The sequence below is a fragment of the Diachasma alloeum genome, unplaced genomic scaffold (assembly GCF_001412515.2).
Source record: "Diachasma alloeum isolate Michigan unplaced genomic scaffold, Dall2.0 Dall_scaffold_00401, whole genome shotgun sequence".
Taxonomy (NCBI): Eukaryota; Metazoa; Arthropoda; class Insecta; order Hymenoptera; family Braconidae; genus Diachasma; species Diachasma alloeum.
In genome coordinates, this window is record NW_021680540.1 from 33,383 (window position 1) to 56,871 (window position 23,489).

General features: G+C 36.7%; 2 protein-coding genes and 1 long non-coding RNA gene across 3 annotated transcripts; 2 read left to right on the plus strand and 1 right to left on the minus strand.

Annotated features, from left to right (window-relative positions):
• Nucleotides 1-233: 233 nt before the first annotated feature.
• On the minus strand, nt 234-22,726 carry LOC114841416. Its single transcript, XM_029126396.1, has 9 exons — nt 22,574-22,726; nt 21,619-21,738; nt 21,440-21,557; nt 14,961-15,231; nt 14,791-14,883; nt 1,119-1,209; nt 533-678; nt 342-435; nt 234-284 (listed from the first exon to the last, which is right to left on the minus strand). Exons 1-9 carry the CDS (start codon nt 22,724-22,726, stop codon nt 234-236), a joined length of 1,137 nt encoding a protein of 378 aa, XP_028982229.1.
• Nucleotides 4,799-10,426, plus strand: LOC107042021. The gene is made up of 8 exons (XM_015262887.2): nt 4,799-4,915; nt 5,311-5,352; nt 5,427-5,611; nt 5,686-5,918; nt 6,594-6,769; nt 6,845-7,001; nt 7,207-7,340; nt 7,399-10,426. Exons 4-8 carry the CDS (start codon nt 5,777-5,779, stop codon nt 7,783-7,785), a joined length of 996 nt encoding a protein of 331 aa, XP_015118373.1. The 5' UTR covers nt 4,799-4,915; nt 5,311-5,352; nt 5,427-5,611; nt 5,686-5,776; the 3' UTR covers nt 7,786-10,426.
• On the plus strand, nt 11,075-11,495 carry LOC107042022. Its single transcript, XR_001461121.1, has 2 exons — nt 11,075-11,154; nt 11,241-11,495. It is a non-coding gene; the product is annotated as an uncharacterized LOC107042022 (long non-coding RNA).
• Nucleotides 22,727-23,489: the final 763 nt, after the last annotated feature.

The window sequence follows — 23,489 nt, forward strand, 5'->3', positions numbered from 1 at the left end:
CATTTCTTTTTCCGACCATATAGTTAGATTCTCGGCGCAGTAATTACCAGTCAGGATGGTGGTCATTGACGGTCATTTATGTCACTAATATCGCTAGTTGATACCTACTTCTGGTAGGAGTTAGTGCCTGGGTACTGCTCAGATTCTGCCCATTAAGTTCTGAGTTAAATTAATTTTCTAATGAAGTGCTACAATTTATCCAAACCACAGATCGAAAGGTGGCGTACAAGGAGTTAACGAGACGATAGCAGTACCGTAAAAAAAGAAAATGATGTTTTCAATACCTGGAAAATGTCAAGAAATGGTCAATATATCTTTTGCACGCACCACATCTACTTTACGTTTCCAAAACTCTGCAAGCACAGGATGTAGAATCCTCCAGCTGTCAAATGCATTGGCTTTATGCTACGCATTAACATGATGTATATCAATTTTCTTGTTTCGAGAGATAGCTCAAACCAATTGCAATTGTAACTAGAAGAAAGTTTGATGAAAATAACTTCATACATATTTCTACTTCTTCACATTGGACGATATATACGTTTCCTCTAATACTCGACTACTGTGGTCATATATTTCTTGACCTGGAATACTGACGAAGAGCAAATGCATTATTTGTGCACCACCGTACAAGGCAAATCTTATTAGTTCAGCTGGGTCGCCCAATTTCAAAATTATCTGGAATTATCGGATTTCAAATGTCTAGACGTGATAACAGTGGCTCGTCACAGTTGACCAGAGCTGGGTAAAATACTATTTAAAATATTTGCAACTGATTAGCATTTCAGAGTCATCAAAAATAACAAGTAATATAGTATTGGATATTTGGAATTAGAGAAAGGCTATTTGAAATAGTTGAAATTAATTCTTGAAATGGTTTGTATTTTACTATTGGAAATTAGATAAATTAATTTTATTCAACTATTGTCCGAGTGTATTCCTCCTGTTTAATATTCACACTCAATATGTGTTGATTGAGGTTTTTATTGTGAAAAACAATTTTTTCTACTTCACACCCAATGCAATTCCAAATAGTATTTCTGTGAGTTGAACTATTTACAATAAATTTCCACTCAATTTCCATGAAATTGTGCCCAGCTCTGCGACTGACTACATACTTCGATGCCTGTCAAACTGACTAATATCATGCTAACTAAAACTATGAAGCCATACATCATTGTGAATGTTGATTCAATAGAATCTGCCAATCTATACAATAACAATCGTTATAAGAATCATTTTCGCTGGGTTCTATGAAGAAAAATGTTGAGGTTATTCGCACTCACTAGTGACGTTTATGATTCACGATTCGAGGCCCCTATCTTATTACACAGGACTCGTGCCCCAAAATGGGCCGAGAAACATGAGGTCTGCTAGGGGTCTGCGAGTAAGTCGAAAATGGGATTCGAGTCGGGTTCTCATAACGAGGTTGAATTGAATTCTCGCACTTGTGCGGGAACTCGACAGACATGAAAAACTTATTGCTTATTGAGTTTTTGAATTCCCGACACCAACATAAAATTCTAAAACAATCGTGTACTCATCAACAACAAATTTACTATATTTTTACTCTATTATGATAATTTGGATGAATTAAATAAAATTGTCTTCCTGCAGAATACTTTGTGAGTGCTCAGAGAATTTATTTCACAGCTACTGTTTCATACCTTAGAGCAGAAATATTCATCAACCTCTCACGTACGGGACGATCAGCAGTCAGATTCTTCCAACGGCCGGGCGGTAGATGGACATAGCTTGTATTAAATCGGTATGACATATGGACCCCGGCCGCTAGGACGAGAGGTGAGGTCGGTATAGGATATAGAGTCCATACGTGCACACAAAAAACCTAAACGTAAATTACGTTTAAGAAGTCGTCTTTTACGCTTGAAGTTGAAGCGTAAGTTACGATCAAAATCGCCGTAAATTACGATTACATAAACATAATTCGCGACGATTATGAGCGTAATTTTCGATGGCGAAATCGTAAATTACGACGATTATAAATCGTAATTTACGGCAATTATAAATCGTAATTTACGGCAATTATAAACGTAAATTACGTTTTAATAAACGTAAAATACGCTTTGTTTAGGCGTAATTTATGTTTTTGTTTTGACCGTAGAATACGCTTTTTAAAAGCCTAAATTCCGATTTTCATAACGGGAAAAAGCCACCAGACATCATATTGACATTAAGTGTAAATTATGTTTATCAAAACATAATTTACGTTTAAGTTTTTTTGTGTGTGAGCTAATCCTCGATCACTGGCTCCATGAGCGCGGCGCCACCCGTTTTCGTTTTTTTCAAATATTTTAGCATATTTCTCGACTTTTAAAAAATTTGAAAATTGGAGTTCTTAGTTCAATTCTTCTATTAAGCGTTGGCGTCGTCCGTTCTTTCAAGGCAAATTTATTCAGCTAAAAAAAGAAAAAAAAACGTCGAACGGATGAAAAAGCTGCACGCCGCCCGGTGCGAGTGACTCCCTGCCGACTCCTCGAGCGACAGTGTTGCTACAGTCACTGCCACACTAGAAATGCACACATAGCGGTAATTGCCAAGGTGGCAACAGGGCACTCGGCTTCAATGGGGAAACGCCCATTCCCACCTCTTGTGGGAATGGGCGTTTCCCCCACTCCGCAGTCACTCGGGTAGACCGGGCGTACAAGCGCTCGTGGGGTTACGATTCTTCGCAACAGTCAGTGCCGTAATTGGGGGGGCTTCATTCCAATTCAAATTTCGCCACAACGATTCTGATTTTATTTAGCATAACATCAAATTATATATTCATTCGTATTCAAATATTATTATCGATATTTCAAGGTACAGTAATAAATAATATTTCTTCACGATAACATCTATATTTTTTATTCAAACGTTTCTCGCTGTCAACACAATTATTGCAGAAAAATTATCCATGCAAAGCGATCTTCTAAATAATTTTATCTCGATCATTCAGGTCCAAATCCGTGATATTTTTCGAAGCACGTGACCCGGCAAACCGGGATATGGCATTGGAGGCATTGGAAGGAAGTGTGAACATAGTGTCCTTTCATTGTCCTCTTCTTCTCCTTTGCACATAATGTACAACATTTCTGGTGACCATCAAATTTCACTATTGAATGTGATGCAGGATTTTTAGCAAATGAATCATCAATTTTAGTCTTATCATTCCTAATTTGACTACTAAAATTACCGATTAATTGAGGAACCAATCGTTTTCTGAATTCCAATTGACTTATCTGATTATCTCCACTGCCATTACGAAGTATATGACTATTTACAACGCACACTTCCAGAACAAAATATAAATAATATTTCCACCATTTATGCGATTGACGAGACACATTGTAATATTTTATTTTCTGATCTGCCAGATCCACTCCTCCCATATTTTCATTATATTTAGCAATGGGTAGGGGGCAGGAGATTTCAATGAATTAGTGCTGTTTACTACACCATTCCTCCACTGCCCCTCTTCCCTCCTACCAACCCCTATGAACCCAATCCCTTCCTACAGAAAGAATTTTCCCCCAAAGAATTTTCGCAAGTTTTAGCTTCAATGAAAAAGCAGTCTTCCCCAGGCCTGGACAAAATTGATTATGTAATAATTAGCAAGCTACCCCCAGAATACAAAAACTTCCTCCTTAACATATTTAATGAACTCCTCAACTCCGGCTAATTTCCAGACTCATGGAGACAATTCCTCATTTTTCTTCTCCCAAAATCATCTAATAAATTCCGCCGGATAGCTCTCGCTTCTTGTTTCTTCAAACTATACGAAAAAAACGTCTCAAATAGACTCACTTAGTGGCTTGAATTTCAAAATATTCTCACTAATACTCAATTTGGATTTTAAAAAATGCGCTCTTGTGCAGATAACTTAGCGATTCTCTCCACTGAAGTTCTCACAGTATTCGCATCCAATCAATTCACTGCTTGCATGTTTGTTGACATAAATGGAGCATTTGATCATGTGGATCCCTTCAAACTCTATGAAGACCTAGCTTGGTTAGGTATTCCCCCAAAAATAGCTAATTTCATCTATTTCCTCCTTGCCTACTGACAATCTTACTTTGTGATATAAGGAAACCTCGAAGGTTCTTATCCAATGAATATAGGTACAGGTCGGAGCTCTGCATTTAGCCCCATACTCTTCAACCTCTACCTTGCCAACCTCCTTTCTCCATAGAAACTCAAAGCAGACTCCATATCGTTAAGGTATGATCATGAAGAATAAAGACCAGGAGGCCGAACTAGCGTTTTCCGATCCGAGACCATACTCGGGGTAATGAAGTGTTATACACGGAGAAAAAATTCAAGTAAAAATTACTATGCTAGCCGAATAATGGTGTAGCATTCTTCCTTTCTAGTTTATTTTATCAAGACAATTGAAAAAAAACTAAAATGTCAACAAGAAAAATTCTTGTCTCACTTATCAAATTTTATTTAGTAGCATGGTAATTTATTCCAGGTCAATCGATTTTATACCCCTGTCGAATAAAAAAAGTTACCCGGAAAACAAAAAATAAAAGATCCTTCAATGTTATTTATTAATTTTCCAATAATTTTTATTGAGTTGATACTTTCATTTTTTGTCTTGTGAGACAGATGAATTTTTACTCTTCCATCCATTTAAAATGTGACAGAAAAATACACGATTTTTGCTAAGCTGCGCATGCAATTTTTACCATGCTGCACATTAGAAAATCATCCGACCGTCGGGTAAGCGTCCGTCGATCATCTCCGATTTTATTCACGACCTTTCGGCCTCGGAAATGTCCGAGCACCCCCGAAAATGCACGTATAAAAACCGTTGGTTATTCGCAGTGCGTACCGTGTGAGGATTAAGTGGACGCTGCAAATTTTTGCTTTATTTACCAAAATAATTGGTGAAATCCTAATAAACTTCGACGTAAGTATAATTATTGTTTTCTTCTTTTTCTTCAATTATTTTTTTCAATTTTTTTGCCATGAAACAGATCTAAGCACGTGGTTATTGGCATGGCGAAAAATTGCGTTATTAATTAGGTTAAACACGTGGTTTCATCTCCATAAATCGCAACACTGTTTGTCCTGTGCATCGTTTGTATTTGTTTCTTTTTTTTACAGAAAGTTATCAATATGGTAAGGGCTTTATTTACACATTTATTTTCTTTCTCCATACGGATGGTATACATAAATCATACAAAATTATCTTTTCATTTTTGACTGAGTCCTGGATCCTCTTCTCGCATGCTTTTTGTAGTCTCTCGTTGGTAATCTAAAAAGTAGATATCCTAGTTGTTTCTGACTTGAAATTATTTCCAGGCTGATCCTGCATACTTCAATCACCCACGTATTACCAACAATGTAAGTAGGAAGTGAATTGATTGAAAAACAAATTTTAGTCCTGTTTCTAACCTGAATTTTTTTTTGTCTTACAGCCAATTTATCAATTACTGCTTGACAGTACTGACGGGAAGACTATCATAGCTGCATACAGGAACGATGGAAGTCTATCGAAAAATACTCGATGTTTGCTGACTCGCCTGGTCATCGCACAGGAGAAAGATCGACAGTTCAGGGACGTTTTTCGACAAGAAGGAATTACCTACTTGAGACAATTCAAGTATGTATCTACTAATTATTGGTAATTATAATCTATCTGTGAGTTGCAATTATAAATATTAATTTTATTTGCAGGATAACGTCTGCTAAGTTCACCACTTGGGCCACACAGATTGCAGAAGTGTTCATTGGTGAAAGCGTTTTCGTCTATTATACTCCATTCCGGATGGAAAATGGAATTAAAATAGACCCAACAGGACTTCTATATGAACACTACCATTACACCAAGAAGAAGTTAAGGAAGAAAAACCTACTTCAGCAAGTTGCACCACGGCGAAACGCTCCAGTAGCTGCCCCTGAAGTCCCAGGTTAGATTTATTAGGATTAAGGCCAGGGTGTATTATTTTTAGCATGGTATCGCCATTGTTTTTTCAATTTTTTGAGGGAAACCGTACACTCCAAAAAATTCTTCACTGCCCTCCACATAGGCAACAAATGAACAAAAAACTCTCTTTGGCGAGATTCGTCATATTTTTTAGAATTTTTCAATTCCACTTTTATCATCAACTGGCCATAATTTGCAACGTAAAATTGGAAATACACATGAGACATCCAGCTGTCATTTCTATGGGGAATTGATGTGTGTGAAGTTGTACGATTATCTTTGCACAGATTACACCTCGAATGACAGTTTGATGCCTTAAAGTGTATTTTCCATTTTACGTCGTTAATTATCGCTGTTTTGTAGTAAAAGTGTAATGGAAAAATTCCTAAAAATATTGCGAATCTTGCTAAAGAGAGTTTTTGGTTACTTATTGTCTATGTGCAGTACACCAGAGGATTTTTGCTGAGTGCATGATTTCCCCTCATAATGCTGGATGACAGATTGTAGATAACGTATGAAAGATAATACACCCGGGCCTTAATTAACATATTTCGGATTTAATTCTGAGGAAATTTTGAGTTTTTTTTTCTGTTTAATTATCACCTGGATAAACTATGAAGAATTTTTGATAATTAAACCTCAAATCGTGTTTCTATAGTTGGTGCCACTGAAGGCAAGGAATGGCTGAATGCACATACGTCTCCAGAAGACAGGGTGAAATTTAACTGGGAAATATCTCGTCCAGCACGTCACGAGTTATTGGAAACCGGTTGCTCTGTGCACGACTATTACCAAGACTTGCCGTGCTTAAAGATCCAGTTAGGGGTTGAATTGGTAAGTGCTTTCATAACAATTAAATAATCAAAAGTTGATCAGAAATATGAATTAAATTATTTTCTTCCTCTGTAGCTTCTGTCAGACTTTGATCATTTATACCCCAATCGACAAAACGAGTTCTTCGACAAATGGGAGACTGTGAGGAATCGTGTGTTGGAGGAGTTAAAGAAGTGCAAGAGTATTCCCGAAGCTGACAGAGTGTTGTTGAGTGCAGAGGACTTATTACAGCGTACGTTGGTTCAACTCTCTGTCTCCTTTCTTTACCCCCCCCCCTCTTCTCTGTATCTGCCTTCTTTGCTTAGCAGCAAAATTCCCTCACTATCTCTTTCGTTTCCTTATTTTTTCATGTTTTGCTCTCGTTTTTTTTCGATCAGTCTCTCTCAATTGATCCGATTGAGTTTAATTGATAATATAGAATTGAATTCTGCTTTTAGATAACCTAGACACTCTCATTCTCTATCTCCTCCCTGCCCTACTCTCCAATCCACCTGCAAAACGTCGACGAGATCAGGCAGTACCTAAAATTTCATTTAGAGAAAAACAAGACTCTTTTATACTCCACGTTGAGGTAACTATCGACTTCATAATTGTTTTGTGCGAGTCTGTTGAAACGTTATTCTTTTCAGACGCCAGACAATATTCAGCCAGCTATAGAACGACAGTTGGGAATTCTCCGCGCTGCAAACTTGACTCTTCAGCCATTGCCAGTCATCGTGGGTCCCCTAGCCAATGTAGAAAGTATTTATGTGTACATTAATGACACAGTGGGCAATCCAACGATCTACACTGTGGATTCAATTTTGCACGCGATTGATGTTACTCTGAAAATCTTCTTCGCCCTGAAATGCTCATATCCAGTCCGTTCATCTTGCGTCTGGATGTTTCTTCAGAAGGCTTTTTACGACATTCATCGCCCCAAAGACAAATTCAGCAGAGAAACACTGGTACTGATAGGTAAAATTTCAAGTTGGCTTACCAGAAATAACGAAAACGAAGCACCGAATAACTTGTAATCCTAAACTTAGTGTCTGAAGTTTGTTTCTCTTGATTCTCGTTTTTATTTGTCTCCTCGTGTATCATACGATAAGAACATGGATACGCACGAGAGATTTTACTGTGATATATGTAAGTTGAGCGGTTTCGAATGTAAAAAATATTTACATCACTTGAAATTAATTCATCCTGCGTTGATGAAATTTAGATGTGGCTCCGCAAACTGTCTCAGGACGTTCACGACTATAGGGTCACTCCGATGTCATATTTACAATAAACATTCAAATCCTGGCGTGATTAAAATCAGGAAAAAAACACGATTAAGAGGGCAGGGGGAAAATTTGTTAATTCAAAATGAAGCTGTGCTTCACGAGGTAGAAGTAACTGTAGTTCAACCCATTAGTTCAGACCCAGAAAATGTGATCGAAACAGTCAGATCAGGACAATTGCCTAATAATTCAAATTCTGCTGTGATGCTCGCCGCTAAATTTTTCCATTACCCCGATGTTAGCAGAAATAGGTCACTTGAAGTAATAAATGAAACGGCAACTTTCGTGGAGTGTGAAGTTAACAAATTGAAGACTGATTTGTTAAATTCTATTTCGAATGAAGATGTAACTATTAGGCAGAAAATCGAGGAGGTTTTTCAAAAGCGCGAGGACCCTTTCATTAACCTCACATCAGAGCACATGTGCTTCCAAAATTTTGAGAATCAAAATACATTCATCCCTCCCATAGCGTACTCATTAGGTCAAAGAGATGAATTTTTCCGAAGAAGAAATCGTCACAAATTGGTGATGCACCCGACAACAGCGCAATTCATACCCTTAAGTTCCGTGTTAAAACTCTTCTTCGAGCTGCCTAACGTTTTACAGGAGACAATGGATTATATGGAAAGACTAAAACATCAGACATCGATTTTCTCCAATTTCATTCAGGGAGAACTTTGGAAAAAATTGAGTGCCAATGATGGGAACAAAATAGTTTTTCCTCTCATAATTTATTTTGATGATTATGAGAACAACAATCCCTTAGGTTCTCATCGAGGGATTTCGAAATGCGGTGCCATTTATGCTTTGATACCGTGCTTACCACCTCGTTTCGCATCAAAAGTCGAAAATATTTTCCTAATGGTTTTATTCAACTCGCTAGATCGGAAATATTTCCAGGATAAAATAATTTTTTCCAAAATTAAAACAGAATTAGCATTTTTAGAGACTGTAGGGATTAATGTGTCTTCAGGAACCAATCAATACACGATTTATTTCAGGCTAGCTTTAGTTAGTGGCGATAATTTAGGTGTGCACTATATGCTGGGCTTTACAGAAGCATTCAGTCAAGCTAAATTCTGTCGATTTTGTCTGACCAACAAGAGGGATATAAATCAAATTTTCAATGAAAATGACTGTGAACTGCGCTCGAAACAAACCTATGATTTTGATGTTGCAAAAAACGATAAGAAAACTACCGGTATCGAGGGAGAATCCGTTTTGTATGGTGTAGGCGGTTTTCACCCTCTCGTCAATCTATATGTGGACGTCGTACATGATCTGTTGGAAGGAATATGTCGTTATGACATCGCTCTCATTGTCCATTACTTTATAAAAGATAAAAAATTCACTTTAATTCAATTAAACAATCTCATACGCGCATTTGATTACGGTATAATCACGAACAAACCCCCAGAAATCACGCCTGCCCACTTAAAAAAACAAAGTATTACATTGTCTGCATCTGAGATGCTCACTCTAGTCCGTTCCTTACCCCTAATCATTGGTCATCTGATTACTGATGATGAACCGGTCTGGCAATTGCTTCTAGAAATGAAAGACCTAATTGACATCGTAACGAGCTATGATCTTCCTTACGGTTCTGACCAAATCCTCGGGGTAAAAATAACTCAATATTTGACATTGTTAACTTCGATATTCCCCAATTCTATGAAACCCAAACACCACTTCCTTTTGCATTACCCACGAGTACTTCGCTTATGCGGCCCTCTGTGGAAAATTAGCACGATCAGGTGTGAAGCGAAGCACAGAGACGGAAAGATTACGTCTCGGACCGCAATCTGTCGGGTAAATATTTGCAGGACCATAGCCATTAAGCATCAGCTCCAACTTAATTATAGATTTTTGAAAAAAGAAACACCCCCTGAACTGATTCATGACGCAGACAAAGTCGAAGAGAGAGAAGTAGGAGGATTCGATGGCATCAGTGAGCTACTAAATCTTGAACCTTTCTGTAATAAGTCGCTCAATTCAAAAGTCCAATTGATCAAAAAAATAATTTTCCGTGGCACCCACATTCAAATTGGGCATATCTGCGTAGTTCCTGGAGAAGATGGGCCTGATTTTTACGATATACAACACATCATTGTCAAGGATAATGAGTTTTTCTTCATTGTAAAAAAATTCATTTATGTGTTTCTTGATGAACACAACAAATCGTTTGCACTCTGCAGTGAACAATATATTATGGATATTCTTCGCTCTATCGATTTAAATGGATGTAGAGTGACGAATTTAGTTAAGACGCTCCAAGGTAAATTTTTTGTAAAAAATTGGTTTTGACTTTTAATAAGAATAATAATAAGTTATTTTTCAATGTATGGGACTTGGACAATTCAATAAAAATAAATGTTTCATAAACAATCTTCGATATGTACTCTTCCATTATTTAAAATTGATTGTAATTTGAGAAAAGAAGTCAACGGACCAAAAAAAAAAGAAATTAATCCAGGAAAAAATATTAGGCGTTCAAGGTCAAAAATGATCCAGCGCCTAATGAAAATTGAATTCCCGGGTAAGAAATTTTACTATGCTGGCATGGTAATTTTTATTTCTACGCCTAATGAAAATTGAATTCCCGGGTGAAAAATTTTACTATGCTGGCATGGTAATTTTTATTCCTGCTGGCCTAACTGTTTTTATTTCTGCAATTGCAATTTTTATTTGACACTTAATACTTTTTAACCCATCGACGAAATGCTACACAATTACTCGGCCACATGGTAATTTTTATCCCGAATCTCTCTATAATTTTTACCAGATTTTTTTCTCCGTGTAGGTGGTGCTTCAATCGCTTTTCTGTATGGCAGTAGTGGGAGAATGCTGCCTGTGAAGTGTGTAGGTGTATGAAAATAACGTACTGAATAATTCCTGGCCTTTAAATGTTTATTCATTTTTATACGAACTACTTTGTTGAGTGATTGAATATCGCAAAAAATTGATTACATGTAGGCAATGACTTCCACGGAAGGGGTAAGCATTTTCTGTACAAGTCAACTATAAAAACTGAGATGTCTNTAGGCAATGACTTCCACGGAAGGGGGAAGCATTTTCTGTACAAGTCAACTATAAAAACTGAGATGTCTGACGTATTTCTAGGTTAGTGTTGATTATCGTAAATAAAATGTTGAATGCTCATAAGTTGAAAACAATGTAATCATGATGTTTGTCTGTTATTTCCTTAGTTGGATTCTGGAGAGCCCACTAGAATGTCAGTCAGTGATATCAGTCAGTCAGTCTAATGATATCAATCAAAAAGAGATCCATCATGACCAGGAACATAATTGAATCGACATCAATCGCCTAGGATTTCGGGTGATTTCTACAATTGTACATAAAATTTTTTATGAATGATAAATTAATTGCAAATAGTGAATTTGATGATTAATTGTATATAATATCTGAGATTTAATTGTATATTAAAATTTTACAAACCATTATATGTTGAGGATTAATTGTAATTATCAATTTTATATTTTCTCAACTTATGGAGAATGTAACTAGTGTGATATTTAATTTTAATGATTTACATAAGAATTTGAAAATGGTCAAGAGACCCTCCAATTGAGCAGCAGTCAAACATGACGAATATGTCCTATTTGTGGAAATTNTGATTAATTGTATATAATATCTGAGATTTAATTGTATATTAAAATTTTACAAACCATTATATGTTGAGGATTAATTGTAATTATCAATTTTATATTTTCTCAACTTATGGAGAATGTAACTAGTGTGATATTTAATTTTAATGATTTACATAAGAATTTGAAAATGGTCAAGAGACCCTCCAATTGAGCAGCAGTCAAACATGACGAATATGTCTTATTTGTGGAAATTTTGGAAAATGGAGAAGAGAGGAAGAAAATTGTCATAGACGATTCTCTAAATGCTACAATTTTGTCCAACAACGAAGTCATACCATGGCTAACATGTGACAGAATAAAATTTCTTGATCATCTGGCAACGGTCATAGAATTACTGAATAAATTGCTTTTTTTTATGAATCATTTTTTGTTCCGTAATTGTATAATTTGTGACATGCAATGTGTGTAATAAAAAAAAACATGAAAACCGAAAATTCTGTTAATGGTCGTTTCTTTAATGATAACAATATAATATTATTATGATAATATCATAACCTTTGGTGTTATTTGATAATAAAAACAAGAGACCATGTGCCTTATTCCGAACTTTCTCTGCATTTGTACTGGTCTTGCAGTTCGGAAATGAACACACCGTTCTCATTTTTACTCCTGCACATTAATTATCTTCCCGAAAAATTATTTTGAATTTCAAACAACATTTAATAACAAATAAAATTCAGAGATAAACTTTTCTACTATTTCTACAATTGTGCGGAGTACTATTGGGACCGCTATTTACTGATGGCGGCGTGGTGATCGCCCCCATAACATGGACGACCGATGGTTTACCCGTTCAAACTTGTTCAAACCCTCACATTGGAGCTGACAGTAGTAGTTCCTCTTCGACTCATTCATTTCTGTATTGTTTTTTATTGTTGTACTCGAAGTTCCGATGGTGTCATATTTTAGAAAAACTTGAGGATTTGCAAAGTAATTGATTGAAGTACCAACGATAAACCATCGGACGGCCATTTTTCTTAGTGTAGGCGATACCCACCAGACATCGCAGCGATTTATGTAGCGTCCCCAATATATGTGAATCCCGAGTAACGGAGATGAAGCGCCCTCTTTCACTCCGACGCAACTATTGCAAGGAACCATGTTTGGTCGCGCATTCTGAGGAATTGGCCATTACAGTTCGGCCTCCTGGTCTCTATTCTTCATGGTTAAGCCAGTGATCGAGGGTTAAGAGACTGAAATCATCGAGAGCAGGAAAAATCACGAATAACCCGAACTTTCGATCAGTTTTCACACACAATCAATGTTTATACATCAATTTCAAGTAACTCGAATTCGTCAATTTTTTGAGACAATCGGCCGCGCGTGCTACGCATGCGTCTTCTCATTCCCTCGCGTAGTAGCGCTTCGGTATTCGGTTTCAGTCTTGCGCTTACGCTTTTTCGAGATTTTCGAGATATATCGAGATCGATTTCCTTTCTCCTTTTTACGATATGACTAGCATTGTAAAGCGCGCTTCGCGCGCCCGGCAAGGTTTTTCAACCTTATCAATTGCTCAATCTTCATCAACACAAACTGTCATTTTTTTTCTAATCGATACTCGACAATTGTTTCCATTGATAATCGATATTTTCATTTTCGATTAAAAAAATCGATACCTCACAATTTCGAGATATGGTGTTCTCCTTTAGTATAATTGATATGAAAGGATAGGATCGAGTACTTGTCTCATACTTGCCTAGTGAAAACTCAATTCGACTCAACGTTGAACCAGTCGCACTTTTAATTACTCACAGACCACTCAGTGGGTGCAGATAACCTCCACGCACAAAATAATTTCATAGAAAAAAACTCGCGAATTCAATAGAAAATTCGATTGTATTTCTTTTGAACTTCTATTAAAATTTCATTGATTTTTGGCCGACTCTTTTCACGAATTCCGTAGCTTTTTTGGGCGGGTTTTCAGTAAAAAATGTACAATTGAAACGATTTTATAGAAAAAATCAGTACAATTCAACCTTTTTGTACAACTTTTTCAATTGAGACATTTTCCGTAGGAATATTTCGACAAGAATTCTCTAAGTTCTTAGAGCTCTCTTTTTCTCCTCCTTTCATTAAAAAATCAAACAAAAGGACTTGGAAAATTTGAACCAAGGAATTTCTCTAGAAAATATCTCAATAGGATAAGTTATATAGAGTGAAACCGGGGATTATTTCATTTTATTGATAATTTGAATCTGAAAAGAGGATTAGTGTATTTAATAGAATAATGACAATGGGGAATGAATTGATTAGTATTCCTACATTTCCTAGACTAGATTTGATTTATACAAAAACTTTTCACAATTCTCTGTTGCCTTTTACTAGGGGAATGGATAAGGCTAAGCTAATTTGGCACACCCGATAGGGATTGAGTCTAGAATAATAACAATAGGCACTTGCATCTATAGGGGCTAACACGAATTACTTTACAATGAATTACAAGAATAGATTAAAAAGACGAAAAAAAGTGTAGGCTCACTGTTAGGAAAATAATATTTGGGGAAAATATAATTGGGTAACTTGTACTCACGGCAACTGCCAAAATACAGCGAAGAACACTGACGCTATGATCAGGTCTTCCACGGGAATAATTAATTAGTACTGAAGCCTTTGCTCCTTATTTGGTTACGGGCAATCTGCAGGCCAAAACGTCAGACAACTTGTGGCATAAGCTTATTGTTCCAATGGGTGTATTTACGTTCGGGCTCTTTCTTCGGGGCAGTTCATCTCCACACGTTCGTCCATCCTCTGTGTCTGCTTCGGATTAGGGTGAGGGAGGGGAGTAGCGGGGGAATTTGATGTGATCAACGGTGGCGGGAAATATTTAGGTGGAAATGTCATAGAGAGGCTCAAGTCACCTCGTCACAAGAGAAATCAAATTCTATTAATTTTTTTCAGAACATTTTCCATTGAACATTTCTGATGAAAAAACGTGAAGATAACCTACGAACTTTTTCAAAAGAATCGGTCAAAAATTGATTGAAATTTCAATAAGAATGCAACAAATTTTTCTCGCAAATTCGCACGGATTTTTCCCGTCAAATTTATTCATGCGCGTTAACTGGAAAAAAGTAAAATGGAGACGTACGTCAAGGCCCGATGATGTACTCCTATAGCGTCACAAAGTATTTCATGTTGATGCTCTGGAGAAATATCGGCCTGCATTTGTCGTAATATATCGCTGCAATATTGAAAAAAATGAAGAAATCAACTGATGGAAAAGTCCATCGCTCGAAGACACATCTAAAAGAGAATCACCCAACAGCTTCAAATAAGCCACAGCAATGTTCGATTAAGATTATAATAAATGTATCAACCGCTACTATAAAATTCAGCAACAGCACGACATTCATTATGCCATGAAATGAGATAGTAAAATAGTATTTATCCTTATCGATGCCATAGATCGAATGATCGACTTTCAATACATTTGTTCTCGGCCTTGATTCATTAAGAGGAAGTATTATATCCAGAGCCACTGGCTTCAACGGGAGTAGACTGAAACATATTCCTGTCGTGAAGATCACCCCTGAAATTGATAATTAAATTGATATCAGACAAACATCTCATAGACACCGACCCAAGGATGTTGTTGCCCTGCTTTTACTTATTTTTATTTTATAAAGATTCTTTTTTCCATCTTTCAATTTATAAATTTAGAACTATCCTTCTTACAGCAATCTGATTCTGACTCCACAAACACCCACTCAAAGTGCACTGATTTGGCTTTTACTTCCGAATGGAAGCTTTGTACTCGTTCAAACTGAATTTTCCAATGTTTGTATAAAGGTATCTAAATATGGTCTAAAAAGTTCAAGTATATGATTTCTACTTGGTGTTTGTATGTATGTGATCTTTTTTATGGCCTTCGAGTCCCTTGGAAGGTCCCATTCGGCACTCTATCTAACCCTATACATGCGGCTGTGGATTCTACACTGTACCTCATTCACACTCCTGTAGAACATACGAGTAGCATAGGAAACCACAGGGAACCCATGCAAGTACAGGCGGTTACTCTATTAGCAATCTCCCGCTATAGTCGGAGCCTGATATTGAAAAATTCGCTTCCACTTGAGATCGAAACCGACGTCGATATGTATGTGGTCTTTGAAAAGTTAGTTTTTGCAACTTTCTTATAGGGAATTTATCGAATGTCATTAATTTTTTTCATGAATATAAATTTCAATAAGCTCTATCCATTGACACCAATTAAAATTTTTTTAAAGTTTTGAAAAAATTTATACTTTTTCAAAAATCTATTTTTCAGCGATCGCCGAAAAATTATTATCAAAACTGAATCAATCTTGGCTGAAAAAAATTGATATCAATACTCTCTTGATTCTATCAAGAATATGATGGGAATTGCACCATTCGTTGCAGGGCCAACGGAAGATGTATGGTGGGTATCGTTCCCGAAAAACTTCATTTTTTCCTGTTTTTGTTTTTAAAATGGTCCTTGCGCCATAGTTTTCATACGATTTTAATTTTTTTTAGTGTTCATTATTCTTCAAAGAATAAAGTTTTTTTTTTTTTTTTACGGCCTCGGAGTCCCTTTTTCGGGTCCCATTCGGCACTCTATCCAACCCTATGCATGCGGCTGTGGATTCTGCACTGTACCGCATTCGCACTTCTATAGAACATAGAAGTAGCATGGGAAAACCACAGAAAACCCATGCCGGTACAGGCGGTTCCTCTATTAGCAACCTCCCGCTCGCCGGAGCCTTCCGTTGAAAAATTCGGTTCCATGGGGAATCGAACTCACAACTTTTCGCACACTAGACTTGCGTCTAATCCACTCGGCCACCGACGTCGGTAAGAATAAAGTTAAGCAGCTGTTTTACTTTATTCGCAATAAATCGGGAATCAATGAATTTTGAATTTCGTAAATTTTACTCCGTTATAGAAACACGAAACTCAATCCCCCCCCACTACCATCTTCATGGCACACCATACATGGGCAATTGCCATTTCGCCGATCCTAATTCATAACAATAAATCAGCGTCGTTAGAACGTATTATTTATGTAATTTCAAGAGAAAATGTTTTTTCATGATTAGTGAATAAATCAGCAGTAATATTAATTAAATCGGAACTTGAAAAAGTCGTTCCGATGCCTTTTCAATCAAACTAAAAAGTTTAATTAAACTCAGCCTTGGATAAATTCTGACCAAACCTTGATGAAATCTCTGATGAATCCTGAGGAAATTTCGGTTGAAGTGCTGTCCAGTGTAATCAATTTGCACAGCGTTAGGCTACCTAACTATTGAATTGTGACTGACGTAGCAACCTAACAGCCAGCCAAATACAAATCGAAATTTCTATCTGGGACGAACAGTTCAATCTTCTAATTATAGTAAATTAGCAAGGGTATCATCGATCAAGCTTACTCAGTAGCAAGTTGTTAACGACCTGGTACATATATAACTGCCACACAAAATTCATTGCTCAAGTCACAAAAAAAAAAAAAAAATCAAGTAGCTGAAATGAGAATTAGACGAAAAAGCGCACCAAGAGGGCAGCGAAACACTGATTCTGTACAAAATTCCTGAGGCATCAGTTGACAGAGAAAACTTAATTAAAACCATCGTCGACAGTCATAAACAAGGCAGGCCTTCAAATCTCCGATGGTTGTACTAAACTCGCTTATCGAATCGGAAAACACGCCCCACATAAAAACAGACCAATACTCAACAAATTTGTCATTACTCAGGCATACCGCGAGACGAGACGAGAAACTGCATCTTTTTGTCTCGTCTCGTTATTAGAAAACCATTCTCTTGTCTCGTCTCGTATCGAAATACGAGAGCAATTTCTTCTCTCGTCTCGTCGAGAGTTGAGAGACTCTCTCGTCTCGTCTCGTCTCGCTTCATCTCATCTCTATAATCCAATTTGAACGGAAAAAAATACACAGATGGGGCAGAGAAGGGGACCTCCCTCGACTCTCGTCTTGCCTCTCATTTCTCTCGTTCCCGACCGGCTTTTCTCGTCTCGTCTCGTTTCTGTCATTGTCTCGAATGACTCTTCTCGTCTCGTTTCGTCATGTTTTCCGTCTCGTTTGTCTCAGTTCGACTCGTTTCTCCCGCGTTTCGCGGCATCGCTATCACTACTGAATGGAAGACATTGTTTTTTTCGAATGCAGAAACTCTTGAAGAACTGAACATCAACTTCGACAATAACTTATCCAAGAGCGTGGTGTCAAAAGAGCTGTACTAAAAATCAGGTACGAGTTGTTGAAGGTAGGGATCATAAGCAATTTCTTTGGTACATACCTGCACTGGAAAGGGGTACCGTTTACACAGAGGAGCATTTTCAACTTCTTCTTCTTTTTCTGAGCAACTTCTTAATGCAAATAAATAAGAACATATCTATACTCAGAAAGTTTTTGTAAACGAATCCTAGATCCATATATGAATCAATTTCGTTGACGGATGTCGTTTTCGATTCACACATGAGGATACTCGTATGAGGATCCAGTTAACCTCTTCTGGGGAACGAAACATTAAACATTAATTGTTTAAATTTAATTATTATAGTTCCATTCTTTGTTTTACAATAAGTTGAAAAATGGATAATTTGCGGAGATACATCTATTACGATGTACTCCAAATGCAGAGTATCACGACGTGTGAAATTCGTGACTTGGGAATCAGTGTGCGAATTGAAAATGACCTCCGTGAAGGAAATTAATTCACATGTGAATCTAGTATTTGTTCACGAAAATTTTCGTTCCCCACCGAAATACATGAACGGAGCCACTTCCATTCACAAATCCGTTCACCTCAAACTCGAGAATAGGCCCTCAGGCCTTCTGACGAATGATCACAATAAACTCATATGCGCACACCCCTCTGACAATGAGAAGTCAACCTCTTACTCTCAAACCACTCATTAAAAGACCCCTGATTCGCAACAAAAAAGGGGGAAGATAATAAAGAAAAGGAGGAAACACGAAACGGGACAGACTCCAGTATTTCCGAGTGTAGCCAAACTAACCTAATCTAATTCCTGCAACAAACTTCAAAGTCGACGAGTCTAACCAAAGCAAAAGAGGTGACCAATAATACCTATAGGATTGATTCCGCATTGAATCGAGCCTCCAAGAATTGATTCATGAAAAATCGATTGTGCGATTCTTTCTCTCACTAGGTTTCTCAAAAAAGTGGGATCAACAGAGTGAGGGAAGCCAGCAAAAAAGGTGGTAGTCATAAGGGTCAAACAAGAGAGATAGACAAAATAGTCCGAAGTGTGACATGTTCTTGAAGATGAAATAGAAGAGAGAAGTGAAGGCCCCGGTAGGAAAAAACCAACGGGCCGGGCTCGGTCTAAGCACACCCGCCGGGCTACCAAAATCGGGCCCGCTCCACAGACGGAAGCGCGCCAGACTTTGTGGAAAACTGGGATGATAATATGGGGCCAGGTCTCGGCGCGGATCGCGACCCAGCGTTAGTCGCCAAGCGTTAATCAGGCTCAATTAAACATCACTTAATTACATAAATATGACATGAGTGATTGAAACATTTAAGTTCCTTTGGGCCATGTTTCGGTCAGCAGCAATAATCAACACGAAAAAATGTAATTAGTTTAATTGCATTAGGTTTCGAATGCACAAAGCATTCCTCTTTAGAAGCACTCTTCGGAAGGAGAACAAAAAATAATTGGATCCTTGGAAAAATTAATGAACTTACAATTATTATAATGTTTATTACAATAAATGCAAGTTTTTAATTTTAATTTTTATTGCGAATGATGGGAGATTGATAATTTACGCCTCGTTTCTGGTGTCGAGCACTAGAATTTTTCTCCGACTTTTCTCTCCGTGTATTCCAATCGTTTCTGTTCATCATTAAAAACTCCTCATTTCTCAGCCATTAACGTAATAAATAGAAAATTTTTATTATTCAAGTACAAAATATTTGGAATGAGATAAAAACGTAACTAAATGAATTAGAAAGAAAACTATCAATAAATACATACATAACGATCATGAATAATATGCATAAACCATTAGTCAATTCATGCGCCCGCCAAACGCGTTCCCTTTGCTTGTCACACCTTAAAAATGATATTTATGTCATTAGGTCCGATAAACCGCGATTCTAACCTCGCTTTGCTCGATTAGATCGCGGTTTTCAGGCCCAACGACATAAAATATCGTATGTCACATGGCGATAAAAGTATTATCTGGCGAATGTGGGTTTATAATCCGAGCCGAAGGCCGAAGGCTCGGATTATAAACCCGAGCCGAAGGCCGAAGGCTCGGATTATAAACCCACATTCGTCAGATAATGCTTTTATCGCCTGATGATATAATATACTATTTTTTGTATAATTCCAATTTTAGAAAAAACTGGCGTTTCCCGTTGGATTTTTATTGGAACTCTTTAAGAATTGCAATGAAATTCTATTAGAATTCTATTGAGATTCTATCTATTTTGTTGTGCTAATTCTATTACAATTTCTGCATCTTTGGCGTGCGTTTCTTAACAGATATTTTTTATCGAAAAATCTTCCTTCTGCAAGAACTTTTGGGCAGGGATTTTCCAATTATTTTTTCTTGAATTTTATCATGAGCAACAAATAAAAAACAGTGAAAAACAGTTGAACAATTTATCCCCACGAATTTCCATAGAAAAATCATAATCTATCTATCGCATATCAACACGACTGCTCAATCACATGATTCATCGTTCTCATTGCCAATATAATAGAATTTCCCCTTCTAATAAAATTCACATTAATCAAGAGAATGGACAGTCAATAATTGAAACCATTTTTTGCGAAATATTTCGAACTGAATATCAAACAATTTCAATGAACACTAAGAAATATTCAGTTATAATACCCCGAGATCTTCAAAATTATCGGAATATTTCTCGATAGCTTGGTTGAAAACAAAGGAAAGTGTCAAGCCGTGCAGGCTGAAAATCGCGAGTGCGCAGCACGAGGGATTTTTCTGGAAAACTTGACACTTTTGTTTGTTTGCAGGGAAGCTTGAGGGGTATTCGGCGGAGAATTTTTCGGGACTGGATTTTGGTTAAGCGGAGCGCAGTATTCGAGGGCTTCTTCCAGCAAAACATTCAATTGGTTAGAAATAAATGAATAGCTACTATGCAATTATCAGATGCAATTTCCAGAAGCTAGTGTGCAATTTCCGAAAAAAATTGATAATAAAAGAGTATCGTGGCCTCGAATACTGTGCTGTGATTGGCTAAAATCCAGTCCCGGAAAATTCTCTAATAAATCACTTGTTTATTATTGAGAAGAGAGAAGAAAATAAATGAGTTGCACATTTTAGCCATCTCCTTTTTATTATAGAGATAACAGACATATCCGCATGATCATGAGTTATAGTCCTGATGCTTTGACAATTCACTACTGCGAAAACGCGAACAAAATTCGACAAAATGAACGCATGACACATTTTGCCCATCTTCTTTTCATTATAGAAAATATCTCTTAGAAATTGGCACCGGAAATAAGTTGCATAATCTTCGCTAGATTTATCCCAAAAAACCTGTAGAATTACTCAATAGAATTTTTATGAAACTGCAACAAATTCTTTGAGAATTCCTGTAGAAATTCAACAGGAATTCTTAAGGAATGCGCCAGGTTTTCTACCGCTTTTATTGAAAAATTCCGCAGCTCATTTTATATAAAAATATTCAGAATAAAATATTTGATAAAAAACGATTAGATTTAAAAAAATTGATCATTACACGAATTATTAACAAACATACATGTATAGAATGTAGTTGCCAAGTATCCTCTCTTAGCATACGTTTGTAGAGTTTCCAAAGCTGATGACTTCTCCAAAATACGCCAATCCTCTCGTATTTGATTTATAGTTAAATGAATCTGTAACAACAAATGATAGCAATTTATATAAATGTCAACTTTGTTGCCGCGACGTACAAACCCATTCCATATTTTTTATGAAGACGTAATAATAGACAAGCGCTACAGAAACAGTCATCTGGTCTACGAATGCGAATATCACATCATCCATATTATCGCATACTTTGATCAGAAATGCATACTGAAAGGGCCATAAAATTGCAAAGTTCTTTGATTAACTCGCGAATAAATCTGTGTACTGGTACATGTGTAGAATATGTCATAAATTTTTTCTTGATTAATGCGGTGAAGATTTAGGAGATTGAAGGCTATTGAAAGATGTTTCAAATGAGAATGAATAATTTTCAAAATATTGAATCTTTTCAGTTGGTGGTATTGGTCACTGAGAGAGAAATATAATCAAAAAAGAAGTTTTAGCAATAATATTTTGGCCCTAGAACTGTAGAAATTAAATGACATCAACTAACAACATTTCGATTGTATTTTGATTCAATACAAGTCTCTTTAACTAGGTAACATTTCAACTAAACGCGAAAAATATTTAACTAGGATGCTGACATCTCAATATTCAAAGTTATTGATTGAAGCAACAATTGCATTCATTGTATTTTATTACTTTTTGAAATGTACATTGATACGAATTAGGTTGACTTGAGTTTACCTTTGATATTACAACATTTTTATTAAAAAACTGCAACATTCATTGAGAATTGAGTCAAATTCTTGACATTGGACAACAGCAAAAGAAAATAAGGTAGTTGGAAATTTGTAGTTCACAGATCGTAATTGAAATATCGCCTAATTGCCCTGGTGGGCCTGTCGATTCATAGAACCGACCAGTTCAGTATGCTGATACCATTCGATTGTTGGTCGACCGGTCGGTTATCGACCTACTGAACCAGTCGGTTCTATTAATCGACAGGTCCACCAAGGTGATATAAAAATGTACTTCCTTTTCGTTGGTGGACAAGGCAATACTATGTCAGTGCATTTATCAGAACAGCAATTTACAATACCTGTGGTATCATCGCGGAGACCAACGAGAGCAAAGCAAGACACTGTACAAAAATCCTCGGCCGTTTCGGATATTCCGGCCACAATCCAATGAGAACCATGAAAATTCGGTTTCGTTTGTAATATCCATCGCTGAAAATATCCCCTGTTTTCATCCTGATATCAAATCGATAGTGAAATTTTACCGCTCTGCTCAGAGACCTCTTTGCTTGCCTCTCTGTGTGGTACTAAAATGCTATTTTCTCAGCCGTGTTTTCCACTACATTTATTATTCCGCAGAGAATTATCTTTAATATCCGTGTGTCAAGTTGTCATGCCTAACTCCTGGTGTTGCGGGGTCTCTAGATGGGATCGATGATTGCTTCTGCAAAAGTTATTAACTATAACAAACTTTACACCCATATTCTGTAGAGTTTTCAGTACCATATGTAGTTTACGTAACCGTTGCTTAGTTATGCTCGCGAGTCATATGGGTCCAAGAAGAAGGAAAGGAGTAAGTAGAATGTGTAAGATTTAATTTTACTACACAGTTCAAAATTTTTAGCGAGTGACAATTCTCCTGGAATTTGAAGTATTTCTGTCGTTAAAAATTGACAATTTACTGGAGAATCAATAGGAACTTTGAATTCCAGTTTAATTATGCCTTCAGAATTGATAAACATCCGGGCAATTCAGACAAATATATTGTTGAACTTTCAATTGATTGAGAATTTATCGTAATTTTATATTGAATATTCATATTTTGATTGAAACTCGAATAAGTTGGAAAACCCTCGTCTTCCTACTCCTTGAAAACTTGAAATTTTGTTGAATTTTCTGAACAATTCGAAATTTCATAATTTCCCCCCCTTGAATGGGATTCAATGTCGCACTCCTGAGAATTATCCACTATTAAACTATCTGTTTTTCCACACTGGG